Consider the following 19,732-nt stretch of genomic DNA (forward strand, 5'->3'; position numbering starts at 1 on the left):
CGGGTGGGTGAAGGTTGCGATGGTACTGGTCCAGCCTTGTCTTTGGCACTCACCAGTGACACTGAGACACAGACCTCGGGAAGCAGTGACTATCACTCTTGTGACCAGCTTATTAAATAAAAAGATCAATTCCTGAATATATCAGAGCGATGTAAAGGAAATCACCAAGAATCTTACTCTGACATGTGCCGTAATGATCATGTGCGTGTGCTTTTACAACACATTTTATTTTAATTTTACACACTAGCTTAATGCACATGAAATGGTAGTTCACCACCACCTTATCAAGGGCAATTAGCGGTGGGCGACAAATACTGGCCCAGCCAGCATCCCCACATCCTGTGAGAGAATTTAAAAAGTGATTTGCAGTCAGCCCGTGTAACGCAGACGCGGGTTGTCTGACTTCAAGTAGGATTGTAATGTCAAGGGTATTGTTTTAGTATGAAAACTCGACAGACACTGGAGTATAATCTGCTTGATCTCTCTCTGGAGATGCGGCTGAAGTAAAAATACATTTCATCTGAAATAATGGCATCAGATTTCTTAATATTACAAACATTGCTTATTGGTTAAATGAACGACAGGCTGGAAACATTAAATTATAATTTTCTGCTTTAAAGCTGCAGAATTGCCTGCGTGAATGATCAATCAACCCTACTTCTGCATCACCCCTGTTTGAGTTCACAAATATTAACTTTGGTTTGGTGCAAGTTCAGATGCGAGAAGCGAATCCCAGTTTAAAACGGGAGACTGATGTAGAGATTTAAATATTTATCTAATTGGGAAAGGTAATTTGATAGCTGTATGGCAGTTATCGACCATTTTAAAGCTGCAGATTACCAATATACATAAGGTGCCTGGGTATCTTAATAAAACTGGTGCAGTTTACAAAGACGAGTGAATTTATTAAAGATGTTTGTTGCTCGATTGCCTTTTACTTGCTTTATCTTTCAGGAAATAAACACTAACACTAAGAAGCTGCCAAACATGTTAACACAACTGTCTGCATCTAATACAGATTTGTAAGTAAAGCCTGTGAATTTTAGGAATTTGAAACCAAAATGATGATAAATATGGTTAAACGACTGACATTTAATCCTCCAAAATGACCTTAACATGTCAAAATCCATCAAGCTTAGATTACTTTGAAATAATCTGTATGTCAAAATCAAGTCAGCTCTCTGTTGCTGGAGATTTTGGTGCGTGGCTCGGGGAAAGTCCCGGAACCATCACCAAATCTTGCCAAGGCTCTGGATCAAACATTTCTATTTTATTGAGATATCTGATGGGTTGGGGTGGGGTTTCTGTGCATCTGGATCAAACTCATATCCCTGCACTTTATAAATGGATTCATGATACTGTTATATGAAGGATCGAGGGTGATATTCAAGGTCTACGGTTTGAACAATGATACCATTTGTATTGAGGCTGCACAGACTGGATCACCTTTCATAGGATCAGAGTGCTGGAGGAGGCCAATCGGTCCATTGTGTCTGTGTGAGCTCTTTGTTTAATTGCAGAACTCATTTTAGTGTGGAATATAATTCTTGCGTTTGTGTTACAGGGTGGAGCAGCGAGTATAGTAACATGGTGCAGGGAGAGAATTCAGCAATTCCAAGATCCTTAGATTTAATTGGTCAACTGAATAATTTTGAATCCAGCTCATTTTAAGATTAGCTTCTACAATCACCAAAAAAAGCCATCAAAATAAATCGACCAGTTAGTGGCTAATTATGTCAGGTTTTAAAATGCTGCTTAGTTGTTGTGACAGTGCCCAAGTCCTCAACTTACCTTCGCATAATTCTGTTTGCAGATTCTTGAGTCCTCTGTAAGTTTGTTCAATTCTTTTTCCAGAGACATCTTGGCACCTTGAAGCTCATCAGTTCTAAGCTTTTCTTTTGCCAATTCCTCTTCTTTCAAAGTCTTATGTGGGGAGGGAAAAAGATGTGCATTTTATACATGATACCTAAGTTTCACTTAGTTTACCTCCAGCAATTGTGAAATAACTTATGACTTTATTTGAGAGTGTTAATGTTCACGTCAATTAAAGACGTAATGGACTAATTTTGAAACATTAAAAATGCTGGAAGCCAATTAGATCCTAAAGTATTAGTGGCATTGATTGATTCTTGCCATACAATTACAATGTACAAAACTACAATATTGGCCTCAAATCACTAACCGTTCATGGATATAATTACTTGTGCCCCTCACTTTTAAATTATTTGTGAACGTGCATGGTTCGAGCAGCAGAGACCAGGATTGGGGGAGAAGCTCTACCAAAGTTTAAGCTACTTTAACATTGCTGGTCAGTGGTCTCTTGCAGCCAATGGAAACACTCTTCCCCATCCCCTTTCCTCCCTCCTCTGTTTACCCCCTCCCATCGTGCACTACCTTCCCCCTCCACCCACGCACCCCCCTCCCCGACACATTCCTCCGCCAGCCAGTCAATGGGCCCACAAAAGCTATTGGGAACAAACTGACAATGTAACCACAAGGTACAACAAGTGGCCTGGACAGAAATAATCGCTGTGCCGTTAAAGTAATGACTCTTAGGCTGAAAAATAAAAATAACAAGGAATTTGTTATTCCTCACTAAGATTTGTGGAAAGCTAGAATTCTCTTCTACAAAGTCTACGGATGCTGGGGGTCAGTTGGAGCTTTCAAGACTGAGATTATTAGATTGTTCTTGGGTACGGTTATTGACGGGCATGGAGAATGGTGGGTAAATGGAGATAAGTTACAGGTCAGCCATGATCTAATTGAATGGCAGGACAGGCTTGAAGGGCGGAATGGCCCACTGCTGTGCCCATTCACTGTATTTGTGGAATGAAGGGAAATGCTGTGTGATGCAGTCAATTTTTCAGACGAACAAACATCAAATCTCAGGTGTTAATGAATTATTTCTAAGATAGAGTGGGGGAAGAGGAAGTATATCTATCCCATCTGTGTTGCAGTATGATAAAACACTCAAATGTTGCTAAAATGAGAGATGTTACAAAAGCTTTTCATCTTGCACTCATCAGGACAAACACCAAGAATGCCAAATTTCAAACGATCACAACTATTTATACTACAGGAGAAATAGGTGCTAATTGGCCACTGCCAATTGGGAAAGCAATGGGCAACTATAAAGTGCCCAAATTCCCTGTTAACTCAAAAAAGATGTAAGGTTTAAACATATTCCTTTGTTTGCAGAGAACAGGTCCTTGCATATGAACGTATGAGGCTTCTAACAAATGTAAATGAGCCATGCTAAAGGCTCGACTGATAATCTTAAATTGGTTGTAGGTGTAACTATTAGCACCCTCAGGATTGTTCAGCAAGTGCTGCCCAAATGCAGAATCACATCTAATAGAAGATGTTTTGTTTTGGGTTTTAGAAATGCAGGCTGTGTACTCTGCCTATTACAAACAACCAAAGGAACTTGTTGTTTGATTCAGTCAGTTAATTGCTTACCAACCAACCAGCATCCTTTTCTCCTGCAGTATAAATTGTTGTGATCGTTTGAAATTTGGCATTCTTGCATTTGTCCTGTTGAGTGCAAGACAAAACGCTTTGGCAACATGTCTTTCTTTTCGACAATATTCAAGTTTTGTACTACTAAGTGACTATTTGATAAAATATTTCTTTTACAAGCCTTAGTTTAACTGAAGGCATTACAAATTGTCATTTGGTAGTACAGAACTTGAGTATTGCTGAAAAAAGAGACATGTCTAAGCTTTCCGTTTTGCACTCATCAGGACAATTGCAAGAATACAAATATAAGGGAAAACAAAAATTTATACTGTATGTGAAGAGGGCGCTGATTGGTTGGCAAGTGGCTTTCTCATGGAGAATGCACCACCAATGGTGACTGACAGTTAACTGCCAAGCATTGTTCGAAATTTAAACAAGGCAGCTTTGACCCTGTCATACAGTATAAATTGTTGTCTTCCCCTTACGTTAGTATTCTTGCGAGTGTCCTGATTGATTGCAAGACAAAAAGCTGCGACATGTCTCTTTTTCCAGCAATACTGAAGATATTACCTTTTCTTTCTCCGCCTGCAGCAGAGCTTTCTCCTTGTCCTTTATTTTGGTTTCTCTGTTGGCCAGGTCTGTCTCCAGTGAAGCCTTAGCTTGTTTCAGTTCTTGGATCATCTGATAATTGCTGCTGGCTTGATTCCTGCTGGAAACCAGCTCCTCCTCAGCGAGGAACAACTTCTCCTCCTTAGCCTGTAGAGGAATACATTGCCATTATTCTTATCACCCCTCAGAAATGACCTGTTGCCGCAGCAGATTCCAGGCAAGAGTCAGAAGACAAACTTGCTCTTCATTTCTAACCGAGTAACAAAAATAACTTCTATCAGGAAGAAGAGTCAGCCAATTGGCCCCTCAAACCATTTACCACACAGATGGAGGCCAAACAACCCATTGTGCCCGTGTTGACTCAATGGAAGAGATATCTAATTAGTCCCATTACCCTGCTCTTGCCACGCACCCCTGTAAATTTTTCCTTCGTAAATATTTATCCAGTCCCCTTTTGAACAAGTTACTATTGAATCGGCTTCCAACAAAACAAATTGCATTTATATAGTGCCTTTTAATACATTAAGCTACCCCAAGACAGTTCACAGGAGCGATTATCAAACAAAATCTGACACCGAACCACATAAAGAGATATTAGGACAGGTGACCAAAAGTTTGGTCAAAGCTTCTTATACACGAGAGAGGTAGAGAATTCCAAAGATTAGGATCTAGGAAGCTGAAGGCATGGCCAATGGTAGAGCGATTAAAATTGGAGGTGTGCAAGAGGCTGGAATTTGAAGAGTGCAGATATCTCAGAGCTCTAGGGCTCAAGGCGGTTACAGAGATCAGAAGGATTGAGGCCATGGAGGGATATGAAAGCATGGGTGAGAATTTTCAAATCGAGGTGGCTGCTGAACCATAAGCCAATGTAGGTCGGTGAGCCCGGGGTGATGGGGGAACACGACTTGTTGTGAATTAAGACATGGGCATCAGAGTTTTAGATCACCTTCATTTTATGTAGAGTGGAAGACGATGGGAGGCCACCCAGGAGTACATTGGAATAGTCATGTCTAGAGGTATGGACGAGGGATTCAGCAGTAGATAAGCCGAAACAGGGGTGGAGTCAGGCAATGTTATAGAGATAGAAATGGGCGATCTTAGCGACGGTGCGGATATGTGGTTGCTGGAGTCGAATATCAGAACAAAATTGCAAACAGTCTGGTTCAGTCTCGGACAGTTGCCAGGCAGAAGGATGAAGTCAGTAGCTGGGAACAAACTATGTGGTGGACATTGAAAATAATGGCTTCTGTCTTCCCAATATTTAGCCGGAGGGAAGTTTTGTCGTCCAGTACTGATGTCGGAGAAACAGTCTGTTAATTTAGAGGTGATGGAGCTCCTTTACAGGGCACAAGTCAGGAGTGTGATGGAACACTCTCCACTTGCCTGGATGCATGCAGCTCCAACAATAGTCATGAAGCTTGACACCATCCAGGACAAAGCGGCCCGCTTGATTGGCATCCCATCCACCATCTTGAATAATCAGTCCCTCCGCCCACAGTAGCAGCAGTGTGTACCATCTACAAGATGCACTGCAGCAACTCACCAAGCCACCTTAGACAGCATCTTCCAAACCCACAACCTCTACCACCTAGAAGGACAAGGGCAGCGAGCACATGAGAACACCACCACCTGCAACTTTCCCTCAAAGTCACCCACCATCCTGACTTGGAACTTATCACCATTCTTTTACTGTCGCTTAATCAAAATCCTGGAACTCCCTCCCTAACTCCACTGTGGGTATACCTACACCACATGGACTGCAGCGGTTCAAGAAGGCAGCTCACCCCCACCTTCTCAAGGGCAATTAGGGATCGGGAATACATTCTGGCCCAGCCAGCAACACCCACATCCTATGAAAGAATAAAAAAAGAGTGCATTGCAGATCATAACTCTGCATAAAAACATTTCTCCTCCCTCTGGCTCTTTAAATTACTTTAAATCTAGATTCTCTTAATTGTAGATCAAGGCAAATTCATACCTAATCGCGAGAATACAAACGCTTTCTATTTGCCGTACTGTTAACAATTTATTCAACATTAGCAGAAATGACAGGAAACTGCATTGATAGTCACTTACCATTACCCAGGATGAACAAATCCCCTTATTCTGTTCAAATGTTCTAATTGTGTTTTTTTGTTCTTACCTTGAATTACATTGAAATTACAACAAAGAAACAGCCCACTCAGCCCAGATAGTCAGTGTTGGAGTTTATGCCCCTCAAGGGCACTGTCCTAATCCCATGTGTCTGCTCTATCCCCATATCCCTTCGTTGTCCTTTTCTTCAAACACTGATCTAACCTATTCTTGAATGTTAATAAGGTTTCCACTTCTATCACTACCTCTGGTCATGCATTATATAGCCTCACAATCCTCTGTATAAATATAAAAAAATCTCCATTCTGAATTCCATACAGATGTCTAGTGATAGTAATGGCGGCCGGTGACTAGTGGAGTTCCGCAGGGGTCAGTGTTGGGACCACAACTTTTCACTTTATCCATTAATGATCTAGATGAAGGAACTGAGGGCATCCTGGTTAAGTTTGCAGATGATACAAAGATAGGTGGAGGGACAGGTAGTATTGAGGAGGCGGGGAGGCTGAAGAAGGATTTGGACAGGTTAGGAGAATGGGCAAAGAAGTGGCAGATGGAATACAACGTGGGGAAGTGTGAGGTCATGCACTTTGGTAGGAAGAATAGAGGCATAGACTATTTTCTAAATAGGGAGAGAATTCAGAAATCTGGAGTGCAAAGGGACTTAGGAGTCCTAGTCCAGGATTCTCTTAAGGTTAACTTGCAGGTTGAGTTGGTAGTTAGGAAGGCAAATGCAATGTTGGCATTTATTTCGAAAGGACTAGAATATAAAAGCAGGGATGTGCTGCTGAGGCTTTATAAGGCTCTGGTCAGACCACATTTAGAATATTGTGAGCAATTTTGGGCCCCGTATCTCAGGAAGGATGTTCTGGCCTTGGAGAGGGTCCAGAGGAGGTTCACAAGAACGATCCCAGGAATGAAAGGCTTAACATATGAGGAACGTTTGAGGACTCTGGGTCTATACTCAATGGAGTTTAGAAGGATGAGGGGGGATCTGATTGAAACTTACAGAATACTGAAAGGCCTGGATAGAGTGGACGTGGGGAAGGTGTTTCCATTAGTAGGAGAGACTAGGACCCGAGGGCACAGCCTCAGAGTAAAGGGAAGACCTTTTAGAACAGAGATGAGGAGAAACTTCTTTAGCCAGAGAGTGGTGAATCTATGGAATTCATTGCCACAGAAGGATGTGGAGGCCAGGGCATTGAGTGTATTTAAGACCGGGATAGATAGGTTCTTGATTGGTAAGGGGATCAAAGGTTACGGGGAGAAGGCGGGAGAATGGGGTTGAGAAACTTATCAGCCATGATTGAATGGTGGAGCAGACTCAATGGGCCGAATGGCCTAATTTCTGCTCCTATGTCTTATGGTCTTATAACTTGTGAAATTGAACACAATCCCCATTTTTAATGTTATAAATGCATTAACAAGCATGCGGGCATTCAAACTGTTTGAGCATGATTTTTACTTCCATTCTTTACATTACAGAATTATACAACACGGGAGGCCATTCAGCCCACTGTGCCTGTACCAGCTCTTATAAAGAGCTAATCAATTAGTCTAAGTCTCTGCTCTTCCACCACCACCACCCCAGCCAGGCCTGCAGATCCTTTTCAAGAATTTATCCAATATCCTTTCGAAATTTACTATTGTGATCAGTTTCTCCCACCCTTTCAGACAGCACATTACAGCCACAACTCTGTGTAATAAATTCTCATCACCTCCCCCGTCTTCGAGTGCAACCCAATGATCTTCTGGTCAGGATCAGCCTCTTAGCAAAGTTGGATCGGCAAGTCAGGACTCGAGGTCACAAAATCAGTAAGCAGGTGGGCCTCGAGACACAAGTGAGGGAACAGGAGACACTGTGCTGAATCTCATACTAAATGATCATCTGTCAATCTGAGCCATGCATCTTCCAAAGTTTACTTAAAAATGTACCTAAATTCCATTAAAAATACAGTTTAACTTTAAACTGCCTCTCCGGCCATAGAAAGGTTGATTTAGAGTTCCTCAAATTAAGTTTCTGTACATGTATTTCACATGGAATCAGAGCTGATATAATGGCCCAAATCTTCCGAGGAGTAGCAATCACCATCAGATTGCTGCTCCGCTCCTGTTTTCCTGCACCAAAGCGGAGCTCCAGATTCCAGCTTATTCAGAACTGCCTTCTGAGCACCTTCAATCCAACTGTTTCCTCATAGTGCTGTATGAGAATGGATGTTATTTTTAAAATATTTTTGGAGAATATTGTGTTATTCTGTGAAGAAGGGTGCATGCATGTGCGTATGTGCGTGTATGACTTATTCGTGTGCGTGTATGACTTAATAAGCTAGGGAAAAGTTACCAGAAGACAGATTGTCCGGGGGGGTTTGAAACATGAAAGGATAGAGGCATTAGGTTTGACGTACAAGTGGATAGGTTGGATCTAACATAAGACCATATGATGCAGGAGCAGAAGTAGGCCATTTGGCCCATCGAGTCTGCTCCGCCATTCAATGATATCATGGCTGATCTGATAATCCTCAACTCCACGTTCTTGCCTCTTCCCCATAACATTTGCATTTTTAGATAAGTTGAGAGTTTGTTTGACTATTAAAGGGAAGTCAGAGGCTAAAAGAAACATGTTTGCATCTTGCAGGAGTTCCAAAGGTAAACAGAAGAGGGTATATTACACTTTATTGACCCAAAAACAGAGACAAAATAGAAACATGAAAGGTTTTATATTTGGAAGGGTTTGAGTTTCAAAGAGGTGTGAGAACAATGGAATTTGAGATGAAAGGGGAAAAATTGTATTTTTACAGTTACTGTGGAAAGCTGTGGGGGCTGCTAGTTGTGGCTGTGGCTGTTAGCTGTAGCTCTAGGCTGGGAGAAGATGCAGTTTGAATCAGCCAACCAGTCAAGCCATAAAAGTCTTGGGCTGCAACAAAAGCAGTCTTGTTCCAAAGTTTTAGATTTCCATAGCAGAGTGGGAGAGAGATTAAGAGATCATGTGGTATGCCTTTTTTAAAGCTACAGCAGTTTGTCTTGGATAATATTACAGGATTTTTATTGTTAAAAATTTATAAGGGAGTGTTGCCTGGAAGGTGTTTACTTGTGGATCTGACCAAGTATAGTGTCTTTCTGGGGGAATGTCTTGCAAGATGAATTTTAACTGTATAACTGTAATCTTGTGTGCTTAAGTTATCTTTTATTCTTGTTATAAACTTTTTACTTCTAATTTTTAAAATCCCAAAAGTATTACTGGACTTCTTGCTGCTGAGATCAGTAAGTTTTCTTCTCGTTTTCAGAATGGGGTTTGGTTTGCACAGCAATTAATAGCGGGTGTGGTGATAACAGCTGGATCATTGGGGAAAGATCCATACCCCCTTTTTGCGGCACCAGTTGCCACATTCTAATAAGTGTTCACTAACACACTGAAAAGCTGGGACTGCTTTTCAGTACGTTAGTGTATGATGGAATGGGTAGGTAAGAGGGTAGGGTGGCAGCTGGGTAGGGTGGTGAGGTTGTGTTTCATGGTGGGGGGGGAGGAGGGGGAGTTGGGTGGCAGGGGCTAGTCAGGTTAGGTTGGGCAGGAGTGGTTCGAGGGGGTGGGGCAGAGTCACTGAGCGATTGAGGTGTCAATTGTATAGTTACCCAGGAGTTAGACTTGACTAGGATCTTTCTGTCTAACATTTCCCAGGTAACTATCCAGGTAAGTGAGTTGGAACCCTCCGCAGTCTCCGACTTGAACTCATAGTTGGAGACTTTTTCAGAGGCTTCTGGGGAGCCAAACTTCCCAGGCAATTCTCACAGGGTCTGTGCACTGGGACTTCCAAGAGTCCTGTAGCATATCGTGCGGGGTGCTATCTGGGAATCAGAAGATTTGGGCCATTATTTAAAATGCCAAGGTGCACTGTGAAATACCTATTAATTTTAATTCCCCCTTGACACATAGGTCCAGGCTGACACTCACTGTGGGAGTGCTGCACTGTTGAAGGTGCCGTCTTTTGGGATAAGATGTTAAAAGGAGGCCCCATCTGCCCTCAAGATTTTTCATTTGAGATCATTTATATTTTCAGTGTGTTAGTGTATGATGAAATGGGTGGGTAAGAGGGTAGGGTGGCAGCTGGGTGGGGTGATGAGGTTGTGTTTCGTGGTGGGGGGGAGGGGGAATTGGGTGGCTGGGGCTAGTCAGGTCAGGTTGGGCAGGAGTAGTCAGTGGTTCGAGGGGGTGGGGCAGAGTCACTGAGCGATTGAGGTGTCAGTTGTATAGTTACCCAGGAGTTAGACTTGAAGTAAATGATCCCATGACATTATTCAAAGAAGAGCAGGGGACCTCTCCCTAGTGTCCTGGCTAATATTTAATGCTCAAAACAGCATCACTGAAATAGATTATCCCATTGGTCATTATCCCATTGCTGTTTGTGGGACCTTGCTTTGTGCAAAATTGGTTGCCTCATTTCCTACATTGCAAGAGTAACGACGCTTCAAATGTATTTCACTGGCTGTATCGGAGGTCCCAAAGTCACAAAAGGTGCCACATAAACACAAGATTTTTTAAAAATTCTCTATAACATGGGTTAGATCTCCCAAGCTACAGGCTAATTAATGAAAAGAGCAGGGCACAAATCATCTCAGCAAGCTGTGTACTGAAAATATCAACCTTTTCAGAGGTTGAAGTGTTTGCACAATTCAGAGTTAGAGGGTTAAAGACAAATTTCCAGACCAGAATTCAAAGCCTGCATTGCAATGACTCGGAGGAGAAATGTGGGTTATGAAACTCCTCTCCAACGCCTCACAGAAAGGCCAGGTGGGAACGGAGTGGTTGGACACAAGAAACAGCAGTCACCTCTGTGACGACTTACAGGAACTTAATACACAACCAGAGGTCCAGGGCCACCCAAGTCCCAGCAGGTCCCCAGAAAGACCCAACAGCCAGCTGGCATGCACACAACTTACACCAGGGAATAATTTAAAGCTGTTACATCGAACGCACAACAGGTCAGGCTGACTGGACTGAGCTGGTGTTTATGCTCCACACGAGCATCCTCCTACCCTCATGCATGTCCTCCTATTTGTTTCTTCCTTGTGTTTTTATCTAGTTTTCCCTTAAATGCATCTATACAATTCAACTCACCCACTCCATACAGCAGCGAGTTCCTCAATTCTAACTAGTCTAAGGATAATTAAGTCCCTCCTGTATTCTCTTTTGGAGTTATTAGTGACTATCTTATAATTATGACCCCCAGTCTTAGATACCACATGCAGTCCATCAGCATCAAGAAACAGCCTGCCAAAAGATACACAATCATTGTTCACACTTGCCAGATTATTCTATAACTTTCCACATTTGGTTTGTAGTTGGTGCAGAGAACAGCTGATTGTGCAGAATGCAGCATCGTAGTGAAAGATGGGCACTAGCAGCATGGTAGCAAGGAAGAACGGACATTGTTGATGGTGCTTTTCGGCCAGTTTCTTTGGTATATGTGGGTGGCTGGGGTTTGGGGGCAACTCCCCTGGGAAGCTAAATAGGACATTCATCCAAATCTCAATAGTATAAATAAGAGAGGCTAAGTGCACTGTCACGGAGAGCAGCTGGTAGAGAGTAGAATTGCTGTGAGCTTGGTGGAGGTGATGGCGAAGTGGTATTGTTGCTGGACTAGTAGTCCACAGACCAAGGGTAATGCTCTGGGGACCCGTGTTCGAATCCCACTACAGCAGTTGGTGGAATTTGAATTCAATATAAAAAAGAATCTGGACTTAAAAGTCTAATGATGACCATGAAATCATTGTAGATTTTGGAAAAAAATATTTGGTTCACTAATGCCTTTTAGGGAAGGAAATCTGCTGTCCTTACCTGATCTGGCCTGCATGTGGATCCAGGCCCACAGCAATGTGGTTGACTCTTACATGCCCTCTGAAATAGGCTGGCAAGCCACCCGGTTGTATCAAACCGCTGCAAGGTCTCAAAAAAAGGAATGAAACCGAACAGACTACCTGGCATCGACCTTGGCACCAGAAACGACATCAGCAAACAGCCCTGTCGACTCTGCAAAGTCCTCCTTACTAACATCTGGGGACTAGTGCCAAATTTGGGAGAGCCGTCTCAAAGGCGAGTTAAGCAACAGCCTGACGTAGTCATCCTCACGGAATCATACCTTACAGATAATGCCCCAGACACCACCATCACCATCCCTGTCCTGTCCCAACTGGAGGCCCCCACCATGACAGATGCCAGTCTTCGGCCAATTCGATTCACTCCACATGATATCAAGAAATGGCTGAAGGGACTGGATTGTGTAAAGGTTATGGGCCCTGACAATATTCCAGCAATAGTACTGAAGACTTGTGCTCCAGAACTTGCTGCACCCCAGGCCAAGCTGTTCCAGTACAGCTACAACACTGGCATCTACCTGGCCATGTGGAAAATTGCCCAGGTATGTCCTGTACACAAAAAGCAGGACAAATCCAACCCGGCCAATTACCGCCCCATCAGTCTACTCTTGATCATCAGTAAAGTAATGGAAGGGATCATCAGCAGTGCTACCAAGTGGCACTTGCTTAGCAATAACCTGCTCACTGGCGCCCAGTTTGGGTTCCGCCAGGGCAGCTCCTGACCTCATTACAGCCTTGGTTCAAATATGGATAAAGAGCTGAACTCCTGAGGAGAGGTGAGAGTGGCTGCCCTTGACATCAAGGCCCCATTTGACAGAGTGTGGCATCAAGGAGCCCTAGCAAAACTGGAGTCAAAGGGAATCCGGACAAAAACTCTCCACTGGTTGGAGTTATACCTAGCACAAAGGGAGATGGATGTGATTGTTGGAGGTCAGTCATCTCAGCTCCAGGACATCATTGCAGCAGCTCCTCAGGGTAGTGTTCTCAGCCCAAACATTTTCAGCAGCTTCGTCAATGACCTTCCTTCTATCTTAAGGTTAGAAGTGGGGATGTTCGCTGATGATTGCACAATGGTCAGCGCCATTCGCGACTCCTCACATACTGTAACAGTCCATGTCCAAATGCAGCAAGGTCTGGACAAAATCCAGGCTTGGGCTGACAAGTGGCAAGTAACATTCACACCACACAAGTGCTAGACAATGACCATCTCCAGCAAGAGAGAATCCAACCATCGGCCCTTGACATTCAATGGCATTACCGCCACTGAATCCCCCGCTATCGACATCCTGGGGGTTACCATTGACCAGAACTGGACCAGCCATATAAACACTGTGGCTATAAGAGCAGGTCAGAGACTGGGAATGCTGCGACAAATAACTCGTCTCCTGACTCCCCAAAGCCTGTCCACCATCTACAAGGCACAAGTCAGGAGTATGATGGAATACTCCCCACTTGCCTAGATGAGTGCAGCTCCAACAACACTCAAGACGCTTGACACCATCAGGACAAAACAGCCCGCTTGATTGGCACCACAGCCACAAACGTTCACTCCCTCCACCACCGACGCACAGTAGCAGCAGTGTGTACCATCTACAAGGTGCACTGCAGGAACTCACTAAGGTTCCTTAGAGAGCACCTTCCAAACCCACGACCACTACCATCTAGAAGGACAAGGGCAGCAGATAGATGGGAACACCACCACCTGGAAGTTCCCCTCCAAGCCACTCACCACCATGACTTGGAAATATATCACTGGGTCAAAATCCTGGAACTCCCTCCCTAACAGCAGTGTGTGTGTACTTACACCACATCGACTGCAGCGGTTCAAGAAGGCAGCTCACCACCACTTTCCCAAGAGCATCCCAACTAGGGATGGTCAATAAATGTTGGCCCAGCCAGCGAAGTCCACATCCTGCGAATGAAAGAGGAGGGGAGAGAGGTGCTCTTTTTCCTTTCTCTATCTTTCGCAGCCTGAAGGAGACCAGGAGTTAAAAAGCTGCACAAGAGGGCTGAATTTTGAAAATATCCAAGAGTGACATCACAGGAGAAAGAGAAACTGCTGTTAGGGAGGGTCTTCACGTAGCTCAAAATTAGAAAAATATATTCTTTTAAAAGGAGCTACTTAGATTGAAGTAAGAAACACAAGCAATAGGAAAGTAAAGTTAAGCCAAGGCCAGGTAAAATAAAGTAGTATAAGTAAACCAAAGTAAAATAAAGTTAACATAAGGGAAGTACATTGAAGCCATGGCAGGACAGCTCTGTCGTGTGGAATACATGCCCTGTATTATGTGGTAAGTAGTGGGCGCTACCAGTGTCTTAGATGACCACATGTGCAGGAAGTGTCACTGGCTGCAGAACCTTGAGCTCCGGGTTTTGGAGCTCGGGCAGTGGCTGGAGTCACTGTGTTGCATCCGCAAGGCTGAGAGCTACGTGGATAGCATGTGCAGAGAGGTGGTCACACTACAGCGTAGGAGCCTGGAGGCAGAAAGGGAACGGGTGACTGCCAGTAGTCCAAGAGAACTATGCAAAAAGTGCAGGAATCCCCTGGGATCCCACTCGCCAATCATTTTTCCATTTTAGATACTGATGAGGGCATTAGTTCCTTGGAGGAGTGCCATCAGAGCCGGGTGTGGTACCACAGGTGACTCTGCTGTACAGGAGGGGAGGAAGTAGAGGGGAAGAGCAGTAGTGATAGGGGTTGCTAGGGGAACAGGCAGATGTTTCTGTGGCTATTGATGTAGATGTGACTCTAGGATGGCAGTGAGCTGCCTTCTTGAACAGCTGGAGTCCCTGTGGGGGTGTAGCATTATTGGTTAAAGAATCGCAGCTGTGAGGAGGGGTGATATGGCCTCATTTGATGCCCCATTTAGTATATGGGTTGAGTCAGAAATAAAAAGGGCAGCCACATTGTTAGGAGTATACTATACACACCCAAATAGTGGAAGGAGTTAAGGGCAGCAGATAGATGGGAACACCATCACCTGGAACACCATCACCTGGAAATTCTCCGCTAAGCCACTCACCATCCTGACTTGGAAATACATTGCCGTTCCTTCATGATCACTGGATCAAAATCCTGGAACTCCCTTCCTAACAGCGCTGTGGGTTTACCTATACCACAGGACTGCAGCGGTTCAAGAAGGCAGCTCAGCACCACCTTCTCATGGGCAATTATGGATGGGCAATAAATGCTGGCCTAGCCAGCGACGCCACATCCCATAAATGAACAAAAAAAATTAGAAGAGCAAATATGTCGCCAAATTTCTGAGTGCAAAAACAGTAATAGTTGGAGACTTCAATTGTCGTAATATCAATTGGGATATGAACAGTGTGAAGGGCAGAGTGGGTGCAAAATTCTTGAACTGCATTCAAGAGAACTTTTTCAGCCAGCATGTAACAAGCCCAACGAGAGGGGATGCAATTCTAGATTTAGTCTTAGGAAATGAAGCTGGGCAAGTGGATGAAGCAGCAGTAGGTGACCATTTTGGAGATAGTGGCCATAATACAGTTGGATTTAACATCATTGTGGAGAAGGAAAAAGATAGAACAGGAGTAAAAGTTCTAAACTGGAGGAAGACAAATTTTACAAATCTGAGAAGCGAGCTGGCTAAAATGGACCGTATAGAGCTACTAGAAGGGAAAACAATGTCAAATCAGTGGGAGACATTCAAAAGTGAGATTCAATGGGCACAGTGTAGACATGTCCCCACAAAGATAAAGGGGGATACTGCCAAATCTAGAGCCCCCTGGTTATTCAGAAGATACGGTGTAACATACAGCAGAGAAAGAAAGTTTATGACAGTCACAAAGAAGCTTAAGGTAGGGGGAGGCGATGGCGTAGTGATATTGTCACTGGGCTAGTAATCCAGAGACCCAGGGTTCGAGAATGTCTCAGACACCACCATCACCATCCCTGGGTATGTCCTGTCCCACCGACAGGACAGGCCCAGCAGAGGTGGTGGCACAGTGGTATACAGTCAGACGGGAGTTGCCCTGGGAGTCCTCAACATCGACTCTGGACCCAATGAAGTCTCATGGCATCAGGTCAAACATGGGCAAGGAAATCTGCTGATTACCATGTACTGCCCTCCCTCAGCTGATGAATCAGTGCTCCTCCATGTTGAACACCACTTCGAGGGAGCAGTGAGGGTGGCAAGGACACAGAATGTACTCTGGGTGGAGGACTCCAATGTCCAGCACCAAGAGTGGTTCGGTTGCACCACTACTGACTGAGCTGGCTGAGTTTTAAAGGACACAGCTGCTAGACTGGGTCTGCGGCAGGTTGTGAGGGAACGAACAAGAGGGAAAAACATACTTGACCTCATCCTCACCTGCCTGCCTACTGCAGATGCATCTGTCCATGACAGTATCGGTAGGAGTGACCACCACACAGTCGTTGTGGAGATGAAATCTCACCATTACATTGAGGATACCCTCCATTGTGTTGTGTGGCACTACCACCATGCTAAATGGGGTAGATTTCTAACAGATCTAGCAACTCAAGACTGGGTACCCATGAGGCACTGTGGACCATCAGCAGCAGCAGAATTGTACTCGAACACAATCTGTAACCTCATGGCCTGGCATATCCCCCACTCTACCATTACCACCAAGCCAGGGGATCAATCCTGGTACAATGAAGAGTGCAGGAAGGCACCAGGCATACCTAAAAATGAGGTGTCAACCTGGTGAAGCTATAACACAGGACTACATGTGTGTCAATCAGCATAAGGAACAAGTGATAGACAGAGCTAAGCGATCCTCAAACCAATGGATCAGATCTAAGCTCTGCAGTCCAGCCACATCCAGTCGTGAATGGTGGTGGACGACTAAACAACTCATTGGAGGAAGCGACACCACAAATATCCCCATCCTCAATGATGGAAGACCCCAGCACATCAGCGCAAGAGATAAGGCTGAAGCATTTGCTACAATCTTCAGCTAGAAGTGCCAAGTGGATGATCCATCTCAGCCTCCTCCAGAGATCCCCAGCATCACAGATGCCAGTCTTCAGCCAATTTGATTCACTCCACTTGATATCAAGAAATGGCTAAAAGCACTGGATACTGCAAAGGCTATGGACCCTGACAATATTCCGGCAATAGTACTGAAGACTTGTGCTCCAGAACTTGCCGTGCCCCTAGCCAAGATATTCCAGTACAGCTACAATACTAGCATCTACACAGCTATGTGGAAAATTGCCAAGGTATAGCCTGTACACAAGAAGCAGGACAAGTCCAACCTGGCCAATTACCACCTCCATCAGTCTACTGTCGATCATCAGTAAAGTAACGGAAAGGGGTAATCAACAGGGCAATCATGTGGCACTTGCTTAGCAATAAACTGCTCAGTGATGCCCAGTTTGCATTCCTCCAGGGACACTCAGCATTACAGCCTTGGTTCAAACATGGACAAAAGAGTTGAACTCCAGAGGTGAGGTAAGAGTGACTGCCCTTGACATCAAGGCTGCATTTGACAGAGTGTGACATCAAGGAGCCCTTGCAAAACTGGAGTCAAATGGAATCAGGAGGAAAACTCTCCGTCGGTTGGAGTCATACCTAGCACAAAGGGAGATGGATGTGATTGTTGGAGGTCAGTCATCTCAGCTCCAGGACATCATTGCAGGAGCTCCTCAGGGTAGTGTCCTCAGCCCAACCATCTTCAGCTGCTTCATTAGTGACCTTCCTTCGATCATAAGGTCTGAAGTGGGGGTGTTCACTGATGATAGCACAATGTTCAGCACCATTCGCAACTCCTCAGATACTGAAGCAGTCCATGTCCAAAAGCAGCAAGGTCTGGACAATATCCAGGCTTGGGCTGACAAGTGGCAAGCAACATTCACGCCACACATGTGCCAGGCAATGACCATCCCCAACAAGAGAGAATCCAGCTATCGCCCCTTGATGTTCAATGGCATTAGCATCACTGAATCCCCAACTATCAACTATCAACAGAAACTGAAGTGGGCTAGCCATATAAATATTGTGGCTACAAGAGTAGGTCAGAGGCTAGGAATAGTGCGACAAGTAACTCACCTTCTGACACCCCAAAGCTTGTCCACCATCTGCAAGATGTAAGACAGGAGTATGATGGAATACTCCCTACTTGCCTGGATGAGTCCAGCTCCCACAACACTCAAGAAGCTTGACACTGTCCAGAACAAAGCAGCCCGCTTGATTGGCACCACAACCACAAACATTCACTCCCTCCACCATCGATGCAGAGTCGCAGCAGTGTGTACTATCTATAAGGTGCACTGCAGGAATTCACCAAGACCCCTTCGACAGCACCTTCCAAATCCACGACCACTACCAACTAGAAGGATAAGGGCAGCAGATAGATGGGGACACCACCACCTGGAAGTTCCCCTCCAAGTCCTTCACCAACCTGACTTGGAAATATATCGCCGTTTCTTCACTGTCACTGGGTCAAAATCCTGGAGCTCCCTCCCTAACAGCACTGTGGGTGTACCTACACCACATGGACTGCAGCGGTTCGAGAAGGCAGCTCACCCTCACCTTCTCAAAGGCAACCAGAGATGGACAATAAATGCTGGCCCAGCCAGCAAAGCCCACATCCAGTGAAAGAATAAATAAAAATTTTTTAAAAGTCTAGAGGAGTCTAGAAAGTACAAGGGTGAAGTAAAAAAGTAACTTAGGAAAGCAAAGAGAGGATACGAAAAAGTATTGGCAGGTAAAATCAAAGAAAACCCAAAAGAAAACCTGTACATTAAAGAGCAAGGGAATAACTAAGGAAATGGTAGGGCCAGAGATGTATATGGTAACTTGTGCACTGATGCTGAAGATGTGGGCAAGGTTCTCATTGAGTACTTTGTCTCTGTCTTCACTAAGGAGTGACGATGCAGACATTTTAGTTAAAGAAAAGGAGTGTTAAATATCAGAAACAATAAGCATAGTGAGAGAGGAAGTACTGGAGGGACCAGCATTCTTGAAGGTGGATAAGTCACCAGGGCCAGATGGATTGTATCCCAGGCTGTTAAAGGAATACAGTGAGGAAATAGCGGATACTCAGAGGATCATTTTCCAACCCTCACTAGATACAGGCAAGATACCAGAGGATTGTAAGTCTGTAAACGTTGTACCATTATTTAAAAAGGGTGTGAGGGATAGGCCAGAAAATCATAGGCCAGTCAGTCTGACTTCAGTGGTGGGCAAATTATTGGAATCAATTCTGAGACAGGATAAACTGTCACTTAGAAAGGCACATGTTGATCAGGGATCGTCAGCATGGTTTTGTTAGGGGAAGATAGTGTCCTACTAACTGAATAGAATTTTTTGAAGAAGTAACAAGGAGGATTGATGAGTGTAGTGCAGTGAATGTTGTCTACATGTATTTTAGTAAGGCATTTGACAAGGTCCCACGTGGCAGACTGGTCAAAAATAGTGTGATCCCATGGGATATAGGGGAAGGTGGTGAGTTGGATCCAAAGTTGGCTCAGCACTAGGAAACAAAGGGTAATAGTTGATGGATGTTTTTGCAAATGGAAAGTGGTTTCCAGTGGCGTTCCACAGGGCTCAGTATTGGAGCTCTTGCTGCATATACTAATGATTTAGATTTAAATGTGGGAGACATGATTGGGAATTTGCAGATGACACAAAAATTGACCATGTAGTTGATAGTGAAGAGGATAGGATAGGACAAGAGGTTGTCTCCAGAATGATATCAATGGTTTGGTTGAGGG

The 19,732-nt window shown here is 44.4% G+C and overlaps 1 protein-coding gene across 4 annotated transcripts in view; it reads right to left on the minus strand.

Annotated features, from left to right (window-relative positions):
• The window catches only part of eea1 (early endosome antigen 1), a 130,196-nt gene that overhangs the window by 13,171 nt on the left and 97,293 nt on the right, over window positions 1-19,732 (minus strand). For all 4 annotated transcript variants that reach the window (XM_078553675.1, XM_078553672.1, XM_078553673.1 and 1 more), the window contains 2 exons: window positions 4,030-4,215; window positions 1,792-1,923 (listed from right to left, as the gene is read on the minus strand). In XM_078553675.1, the coding sequence (XP_078409801.1) occupies window positions 1,792-1,923; window positions 4,030-4,215 (318 nt within the window). The remainder of the gene's footprint in view (window positions 1-1,791; window positions 1,924-4,029; window positions 4,216-19,732) is intronic.

This window comes from Cetorhinus maximus, chromosome 12 (assembly GCF_964194155.1).
Source record: "Cetorhinus maximus chromosome 12, sCetMax3.hap1.1, whole genome shotgun sequence".
Classification (NCBI taxonomy): domain Eukaryota; kingdom Metazoa; phylum Chordata; class Chondrichthyes; order Lamniformes; family Cetorhinidae; genus Cetorhinus; species Cetorhinus maximus.